Consider the following 9,968-nt stretch of genomic DNA (forward strand, 5'->3'; position numbering starts at 1 on the left):
AAAATAACGCCTCGCAGCAAAAAAGAAAGAGAGGTTCCACGCGCGGGATCGCACGACGACCGGCCAAAGCGTTCGGCCGGCGCGACGTCGAAAAATGTTTCCCAATTTCAAATCCATACAATATCATACGGCATAAATTAAACTCACGTACCATATCTGGATCACACACATAGCATAAGGCTACTTTTCATACATGCCATGGGACTACCCAAAAAGTTGCCATGTTTTAAATGCTAGAGATATTGAGAGAAAGTCCAACCATGGTCCATGGTGCATGGCTACCCTTGCACTCGTCCTCTTTGCCGTGAAAGTAACGGTCGGATACGCAAAATAAATCGAGTCGCTTGGACATCGTGATTAATTTAGCATGTCGGTCGACGACACATGCACCGTACCTGCCTTCCTGCGCGCACACGCTGCACCGTACCGGCTCAATAAATTGGCTTTTGTCTTTACCGTTCAGCACCACGCAGCAGTGCAGCACAGCACAGAACAGTTCACGGCCAGATCGATCTCGCCCTACGCCAACGTACGTGCATTCAATTTCTGAACCTACACTGCTCATCACTCCAATTCAGCTTGGTCGATCGATCAATGCATTGCATATGCATGTGCAGGAGGCAGGGACCAACAGATCAATCGAATTTTTGTTCCAAGATCATCTCTCCCAACAACCATACTCCGTCCGTAGTACTCTTCCGTACCGCTACCCGCTTTCTTCCACGCAAGGTTACTTAATTCTTAGATCAAACTGTTTGAAATCTGGTTGACTTGTTAGAATATCCGAAAAACACATGTTAGAAAAGAATATCAGCATCCTTGTGGACAATATACTGTTAGAGCATCTCCAATAACTTATATGTATATAGTTATTTTTCATGACGCGAGTCTAAAACACAGACGTTCAACAACTTGTTTCAAGCAATTTCAATAGATGCGCGCTAAAAAAATATATTCAACGTCAAAATAACATTTTTAGCGCGCTGGAGATTGTTTGCTGCAACAGCCCACTTGCAGCGACCAGTAATACTCCGACACAATTGGACACCCTTCAAAAAAATAAATCATGATGGTGGTGATGATGAGCTCTTGTATCCCTCAAGTCTGAGCTTGCCACCGTATTGTTCAGGCAGCTGGGACACGTCGATGGCGTCCCGAAGCGTGGCGTCGAGGTCCTTGTCAGCTACAAAGACAAACTTTCTCTTGGTGTTGTCGTCGATGAAGGGGTACACCATCTTCCACGCGGCCATGAACACGTATGGCACGTGGATCAGGAACACCCGTCCCAGCCGCTCCGGGTAGTAGTTCTGCATGATCTCCAAAGCCGCCAGCTTCGCTCGAATGTCGCAGTTGGCATACCCCCACCCCTTGAGGTCCACCACCGACGCGAACTTCTCCTGCCCCGCCGGCAACCTGAAGAACACATAGATCGACACATATACGTCAATAATGCACTATGAACTAGCAAGATAACTCGCGCGTTCAGCTTTACGTACTTGGTGCAGGTGTTGTCGAGGATGTAGACGACATAGCGCTTGAACTCCTCGAGGTCGCGCTTGGCGGCGAAGTGCCGGTTGCCGAAGAGGTAGATCATGGGGCGCCCCACCTTGTCGAAGCCCTGCACGTAGAGCTTGTCCTGCACGAGCTCGCCGCGCACCTCGGCCTCGGTGATGGAGCCATGCGGCTTGGCGGTGCCCTTCCAACTCAGGTACTTGAGGAACATCGACGATGCCTTGTTGATGTTTTGCTCCCGGGCACGCAAGAACCGCCGTAGCATGAAGTCGTCTTCCTCCTGCACACACACACACACACATGTATGTGAGCCGGTTGATCGACGGTGGGATGAAGGTCCACGTCCACGACGGTGCATGATTGAATGCAGGAATTCTTGATTGTGATCTACAAAAAGAATTGAACGACCAAGTGGCGTGATCGTGGAGGTTGAGTCGACAAGGATTGATCACAGGTGTTGGTGAGCATTTACGATGGACTTTTCTGAGCACGAGCTATATGTGGGTGGTTCGATCGATCAATCAAACCTATGGATGGCCCCATTTGCACCCGTGACAATAAATTCGGTACCGCCAACGATGTGATGTGTGTGCACTCGTTCAGTGATGCCACCTATACTAGAGTTAATTGCAAAAGACTGCCACAATTCAAGCCGTATTCACAAGTTGGTGACATCTTTTAAATTTTTTGTAAATACGTATCAAGATACAGACCGTATTTTGCAGATTCTGTATTTCTACGTATAGATGCTCTTTCTGACACATATGACCCACCGGTCAGTCTCTTACAGAAAAAATCGGCCCGGACCGCGGGAAAAACCGACTCTCTCTCTCCATCTGGACCGGACAGGAAAAAAAAACCTTCTTCCCCTCCGGACCGAGCCCACCCTGCTCCTTCACCCTGCCTCCCCCTCACCGCCACCATCGCCACACCCCACCGGCCACTCCCTCACCACCAGCACCGCCCCTCCCTCCTCCGCCCCGCGGGCTGGAGGCGCTGCAGGCGGAGGCGGTGGCTCTCGTTGAGCACGTCGGTCCAGCCTTCGTCCGAGTCCCAGCCCGGGAATGCCGAGGAAGCGAATGCCAATGCTCTGATCCTCTCGGCGGGGCTCTCTGAAACGTCGTCGTCGTCGTCTTCGGTGTCGGACTCCCAGAGCGCGGCGTCCAACGTGCTCTTGGGGGACAACCATTTGGCCGCTGCCTCCTCGGGCTTCACGCCGCAGCCGGCTGATGCCAGGAACGGGTGCTCCAGCAGCTGCGCTGCCGTGCACCGGTCGCAGGCATTTCTTGCGAAGCACATGGACAGGAAGTGCTTCGCCTCTGCGGACAGCCACGCCGGCACCGTTGGCACGGCGTCCGTGTAGTCGATCCGGTGCATCGCCGCGAGGACGTCGCCCATGTCGCTCTACGGAGCGCGGCCGGTGGCCATCTCGATGACGGTGCAGCCCAACGCCCACACGTCGGCCGCGGGGCCCTGCTCCTCGCCCCCGCGCCACCTCCGGCGCCATGAACGCCGGCGTGCAGCCGAACGGCCGATCGGAGCCCGCCGTCCTCGCGCCGACCACGATGTTCCGCCCGTTCACGTCCTCGTGGACGAAGGACCTCCCGTGGAGGTACGCCAGGCCTCTGGCCACATCCGCGGCGTACGCTCGGATTGCGCACTCCTCGAGCCGGCCCCCGCTCCTCTCGGCCATGTCGGCGACAGAGCCACCGGGCGCGAACTCGAGGAAGAGCTGGCACTCGCCGCCGCCGGCGGCTGCGCGGAAGCCGAGGCACGGCAGGACATGCGGCGAACAGAGCCGGGACAGGATGTCGCCCTCGCGCCTGAGCTGCTCCACGGCGGCGGCGGGCGCCGACTTGACGGCGAAGAGCGCGCCGGAGAGATCGTCGGTGGCGAGGGACACCACGGCGCCGGACGCGCCGCGGCCGAGCGTGCGGACGCGTGTCCAGCCCGCGGGGGCGGAGGAGGGAGGGGCGGTGCTGGTGGTGAGGGAGTGGCCGGCGGGGTGTGGCGGTGGTGGCGGTGAGGGGAGGCGGGGTGAAGGAGCAGGGTGGGCTCGGTCCGGAGGGGAAGAAGTTTTTTTTTCTTGTCCGGTCCGGATGGAGAGAGAGAGTCGGTTTTTCCCGTGGTCCGGGCCGGTTTTTTTGTAAGAGACTGACCCGTGGGTCATATGTGTCAGAAAGAGCATCTATACGTAGAAATACAGAATCTGCAAAATATGGCTTGTATCTTGGTACGTATTTGCAAAAAAATTGAAAGATGACACCAACTTATGAATACGGCCCGAATTATGGTAGTCTTTTGCAATTAACTCCCTATACTACCTACACGTTTTCAATCGCCAAAAACTTATTATACTGTCCCCTGCCATACATAAAATATGCTATGCGAGTGCACATAGAATGGCCCGGCCGGTGGGTCGAATAAACATGCATGTGTGCACGTACGTACGTACGTGTCGGTGCAGCAAGTTTTGCCGTTTTGGGTCCATGTTTTGCTCTGCTTATTATTCTGTTGACACACCCGTTTCCGACATGGTGCTATCGTCCTCTTTCTAGGGAGGTAGACCAGTCGTCCATTACGCAGAGTGGGTACGGACGGCGTGACGGCACGTCGTCGTCGGTGTAGCTCTAGTTGCTCAGGACTGATGGCAGCAGCTCGTCGACCTTACTGGGCCAACCAACCAGCCAACGGCCAACTACCCGTGCCATGACCATGCATTAACTGCCTATGTAAAAGAAAAGAGACTGATGTGAACCAGAGAAAAGCTAGCAAGCGTGTCAGCCGTATCGTCACCATCAACCACTCGCACGCAGCGACCAACAACTTGACCGGACGGAACGTGCAGTAGATCATTTCTGATTTTGTCCATCGTCTCATTCGTTTACCTGGCCTCCACGCTTAGCTACGTGTCTCCTAACCTCACTAGAGTAATTTCTTGTTAAGTATTATAAACCTACCGCGAGCGACAATCTTGGTCACGATAATTAACTATGGTATTCTACTACTAAGCACGTGCAGCTATCGCTTCGTTAAGTGATTGGTGTTGGTTGCTGGTTGGTTAGCTGCACGGCCGGTATCATCCATTTGAGCGACAACCTAATGTGAGACGGAGAGAGGTGTCGAGCTTGTGATCTTTCATATTTTATCTTATTTTTTGTGGGGAGATCTCAGTTTGAGCAAGGCTGGTTGCTATGAGACAAGGGAAATGAATAAACACAGGAGAGAAAGTGTGAGCTATTTTTTCTTAACATTTCATCAAAGGCCCTGTTTGGATCCATAGGCTAGAGTTAGTTTGAGCTAGTTGGGGCTGAAATAGCACTAAAGTATCCAAACATGAGGGTTAGATTAGAGTTAGTTGCATCCTATCATTCAAACACCTCTTTAGTTAGAGTTAGTCTAAGGTTAGTCATGAGCTAAAAACTAACTCTAACCTCTAGCTAAGTTAGAGTATCCAAACATGGCCAAAAGTGTGAGCTAGCTACTACTGTGAGTTAAAAGTGTGAGCTAGCTACTACTGGGAGTTTTTTGAACAGTGAAAGAAAGTGTGAGCTGCTGCTACTGTACTGTATGAGAGGAAATGAATGCATGAACTCGGGAGAGAAGGTGTGAGTGAGCTTGCTGCTACTACGACGGGAAACCAACCAATTAACTGAGACATAAAGAGCGATCACGTGAAGGGGATGAGCAGTGGGACTGGGCGGTACCTTGGCTGCGGGGTCCTGCGCCTCCACCACGGCCCGGAGCTCGGCCACCTTCTTCCACTCCGCCGGGTCGCCGCCATGGCCGTTCTGCCTCGCCTGCTCCTCACCGCCGCAGTCCATGCCGCTCCCCCGGCCTCCTTCCTCGGTTGATTGCCTTGCCGCGATTCGAGAGGAGCAAAACCAAGTAGATAGAGAGAGTGGCTCGCTCGCTCGGGAGGCTCTCGATTTTATAGCGGCAGAGGAGTGCGAGAGCTGTGGCTGGCTGGACAGAGTATGAAGAAAGAGATGGGTGCGGCCTAGCTGTGCTGTGCAAGGGCTGTCTGCTCTTCTCCTCCGGGTGAAGTGACGGCGGAGGTCATCAAAATTGACGCCAGGCGCGCAGGGAGCCGCGTCCCCTCACCTCGCCACGCCGACTGTTTATTTATGGGGCGCGCGCGGTGCACTGGCGCCGAAACGGACGGCCAACCGCCCTCTTCAACCCCATGTCGTTGGATCCCCAATCTGCAAAAAAGATACAAGTATAGAAGCCAAAACAGTTGTAGCACAACTGTTTGGTCATTGTGAAAATTCTCTACTTTCGCCGTTCTGGCGTGTGCCAGAGCATCCACATCAGGACTTATCAAGTCGAGAACCTTATACTCCCTCCGTCCCAAAATTCTTGTCTTAGATTTGTCTAAATATGAATGTATCTAGTCACGTTTTAGTATTTAGATACATCCACTTCTAGACAAACTTAAGACAATAATTTTGGGACGGAGGGAGTACATCCTTGGACAGTGATCGCACATTTCTTGAATCGGTGCATCCACGGTCAAGTATTTCATATCCGACATCATATATTCATATAAAATCATGCAACATAGCACGTAGATCATCAGATAGCCAAAATCGACAATATAAATCGATAGCAAACGGTCATAATTCACCCAGTTCATATCAACCTAAACATTCTAACCAGATACTAGGAGCTAGATTATATGAGAGGCCAGAGCTTCACCACTTCTTGCGGTCCTTTTCCCTTCCGGTCGCCGACGCTACTGTAGGCGTCCGTGACAGGAGGTGGGTCAACCTCGGAGCCCTTGGAGTTGGACCCGTCGTCGCGGAGATGACGATGTAGCCCTTCAAGCGCTGGATGATGTGCCCCTGCTTGCGCTTGAGCTTGACCACTCTCGTCGCTTCCTCCGCCGCCTCACACTCGGACTGCTCAATGCCGAGACGAAGCGCCTCGGCATTGATCCCCCAGAGCCAGTGGTCGTCCGGACGTATAACAGAAAGTATGCAGAAGAATTTTAAAGGATATGTCTACAAAGCAGGATGGCAAATATGAAGCTGTGGTTAAGGATATTGTAGCATCTCGATCTTCTTTCACCTCGTGTAATTTCGTCCATGAAAAAGAGGCTCAAATTATGAAGCTAACAATCTAGCTTGCTAGGTTTGCTTATTCTTTAGATCACTGGTCACATACATGGCTTGGTTTACTCCATGATACTCTTTATATTCATATGATCATTAGTCAATAAACCTAGTGAATTGTGCTAAAACAATCACTACATGATTAGTAAATACTCTCTCCTTACGGAAATACTAGTCAGGTAGATGGATAAAAATGAATGTATATAGAATGAAAATATTTTTAGATACATCCACTTTTCCGACAAGTATTTCCGTATAGAGGGAGTAGTTATTACATCCAAGACCCACGTAAATACCTAAAAACAATAAGCTCCATTTGCGAAAGTAAGTTTACACCACAAGCACCTCCTAGTGATTTTTTGTACTCCAGAATTAGAAACCACTAGATATTTCTGACAATATACACCTTTGAGTCTCTACAAGAATATTTAAGAATACATATAGGGATATATATCGCTATGCTAATGCAAGTATAACAAATTAATCCATGAAGACATGTGATACTTTTTGTTTATTTTTTTCATATTGGTGGAGATTTGGTTTAAATATATTTTTAGGTTAGCATATGGAAAACTTAAAGCCAATATAACTCTTATTATAAACAATGCTTAAATTTAACATGTGCATGCATATTGCTCAACCATAGACGTTAAAATTATAATATAAGTAACACTATTATAAATATTTAGTAACATTGACATTTGATTAATGATCATAAAAAATATATTTACTATGTCTGTGATGTATAAAAATGAGTTATATATAAATATAAAAGTTTAATACAAATATTCATTTTGTTTTGCGTACTAGATATATTGGTGCCATATTTGTAACATAATTATTTTTATTAAAACAAAAATATATTAAGGCATAAAAGAATGCCGAATGACACAGAAAAGCTAGATCTGAGATCCAGTGGTCTTTTATGGAAAATCGTACGTCATACAATTTGCACTTAAAGAAGCAAGGGCAGTGAAATCTATATATTTGAATTGCAACTTATTTCTAAATATACAAATTTTGTTAAACATTATAATATATATATTTATTATGATGTTTTTGATAAACTTGTACTATTGATAAGCGTTATCATCGTTCTGTAAATATGTGGTGACAATAGATTAATTAGTGGATCATCGACCACCTGTACAGTATTAAGGATAACCATCTCGTCCGGTCACTCTTATTCACCTCCGACGCTCTGGGTCGGCGCATGCCGGTATGATTGTGCGGCAACCGTTTCTCATGGAAGAAATTTTTGGGTGGGTTCGGGTGACCAACCCATGCGTGGTAGCGTTAGGGTCGCCCACAAACCCCTCTAGTTTGACTCAGGTTTAGGAGGGGGGGAGGGGTGATGATAAAATATGTCTCAACCACTTCAACTTAACTTATGCGAGTGGTTTAAGGATAAGTATTGGAGATACCCTTGTGGATGCACCAGCAGATTAGATGAAGACATACCCAAATTATATATAACTTTTGATTTGTATATAGAGAAAACACAAGTAGCATTGATCGGTCCTCACATTGGGAAGAACACATCACATTCAAAGTGTAAGATACAGTAATCTGACTGGCCACCGCCCCGAGGAATGAGTTGTAGTGCCGGTCCTCTTCTCAGCTCGATTAGATGGCAAGGCAGGCCAGGGACCGAGCAGTCGCGAGAAGAATCGGTGGAGTGCCCTACCACACACATTGGTACATACGACAACGATTAATTGAAGATCTTATTACTCAACGGTTGGAGTTGATCGTGCCAGTTCTTCGCGCGTGCGTGACGCTCGACCCCTCTCCCCATCGACCGATCAATGCCACCAACTCCGACGTTGTTATGCCGCCGCAAGGAATGCCGGCCGGCCAACAGACAATGGCGACAGTCTGCATTTGTTAGACTAGCGTTTTCTTACAGCTTACTAACAAAAACCTGTTTTCCATAATCCGAAAAATGATGAAATAAAAAATGTTTGTAGTATGGTAAAAGTACATAAGGTTTGAAAAACAGTTTGCAAGTTCAATAAAGGTACAATTATTTAAAGAAACACAACTTTTCTTGAAACAACATGAATTTGCCAAAAGGTTTGAAAACTTCACGAATTTGAGAGAAGTTTGTGAATTCGGGAAAATTTGACAAAAATATAGAAAGTTCACAGATTTTTAAAAGCTCAGCATTTGAAAAAGATTCATGAATTTGAGAAAAGTTCACAAATTTTAAAAATGTGCAGAAGTTATTAACAAGTTCACAGGTTCAGAAAATGTTCATGAATTTTAGAAAGTTTGCGAATTTGAAAAGAAAAATGATAATTTGAGAAATATGAAAATGAAAAATAATAATAACAAATGCAAAAAATAAAAAGATAATAAAATAAAGAAAAACACAAGCTTCATAAAATTAGATATTGCAAATGCTTCCATACACGGAAAAAGCCAGCCTACCTGGGATTTGCACATCTCCTACGTAGGTGATGCGAGGGCGTGCGAGAGGTTGAAAATAACCCTATAAGTAAGTGAAAATGCATTTCTGGGCACAGGGCTTATCTGCACCTTGCCGAGTAAAAAATCAAAACAATATTAAAACAATTTAGAAAAATCTCAATTTTTTTAATAGATAATTTGATGCGTGAGGTTCTCTCCAATTTTTTTACAATTTGAACATCCGAGCTGCGCTTGAAAAAAAACAAATTCAGGGTCTCTAAAAATGTTTATTGTACATGCACCATTTTAACCCGATTTGTCTTTTTTTCTGATAGCTGCTCAGATGTTCAAATATCAAAGAACAATTTGGAATTTAAAAAAAAATAGTTTTTTTTTTATTAAACGGATGCAGATGAGTCTGGGCACCGAAACCCCGCACTCTATAAGTAACGCCTTAAGCCCAAATAGGAATTTAGCTAGTGGGCACATTACTAAGAGTCGACGCGGATGCTAGCCATTGTTATCAAGTCGGTGCATATTGTATATGTGTCGAACCTCATATAATGATTCGCACGGATGTCCAAGTCCATGTATATTAGACGATGCCCCGTGCGTTGCTGCGAAAAACTTGTTAAAAATATATGGATAAATGTTAGAAAACTAATGTTAATGTAAAAAATTATTACAAAAATGTCTTGCTTAATTACCTAGAAAAAACAATTCATGCCTGAGGATATATTTTGCATGAAGAGATTAATAAAAAAAATAACTTATGACTACATACATGACTTGATGATGTAGCATTGTTATATGAAAAAAAATGAATAATGAATACTAACTATTTAATAATATAAGATATGTGATGGCACTCTAATAACCCAGTATGGATACCACACATGCCGTCGCTACCTTTGACCGGTATAGCTA

At 46.5% G+C, this 9,968-nt stretch overlaps 1 protein-coding gene across 1 annotated transcript; it reads right to left on the minus strand.

Annotated features, from left to right (window-relative positions):
• Nucleotides 1-836: 836 nt before the first annotated feature.
• On the minus strand, nt 837-5,605 carry LOC123395112 (phosphatidylinositol transfer protein 3-like). The gene is made up of 3 exons (XM_045090046.1): nt 5,220-5,605; nt 1,497-1,792; nt 837-1,413 (listed from the first exon to the last, which is right to left on the minus strand). The coding sequence occupies exons 1-3, from the start codon at nt 5,334-5,336 to the stop codon at nt 1,065-1,067; spliced, it is 762 nt and encodes a 253-aa protein (XP_044945981.1). The 5' UTR covers nt 5,337-5,605; the 3' UTR covers nt 837-1,064.
• Nucleotides 5,606-9,968: the final 4,363 nt, after the last annotated feature.

The sequence above is a fragment of the Hordeum vulgare genome, chromosome 5H (assembly GCF_904849725.1).
Source record: "Hordeum vulgare subsp. vulgare chromosome 5H, MorexV3_pseudomolecules_assembly, whole genome shotgun sequence".
Lineage (NCBI taxonomy): Eukaryota > Viridiplantae > Streptophyta > Magnoliopsida > Poales > Poaceae > Hordeum > Hordeum vulgare.

What these genes read in the sequence shown, in the direction of transcription:
- LOC123395112 (XM_045090046.1), bottom strand. Translation starts at nt 5,336, where the DNA reads ATGGACTGCGGCGGTGAGGAGCAGGCGAGGCAGAACGGCCATGGCGGC. An exon ending in CGCAGGACCCCGCAGCCAAG is followed by an intron (nt 1,793 to 5,219) that starts GTACCGCCCAGT and finishes GTGTGTGTGCAG; the next exon opens with GAGGAAGACGACTTCATGCT. An exon ending in CTCGACAACACCTGCACCAA is followed by an intron (nt 1,414 to 1,496) that starts GTACGTAAAGCT and finishes TGTGTTCTTCAG; the next exon opens with GTTGCCGGCGGGGCAGGAGA.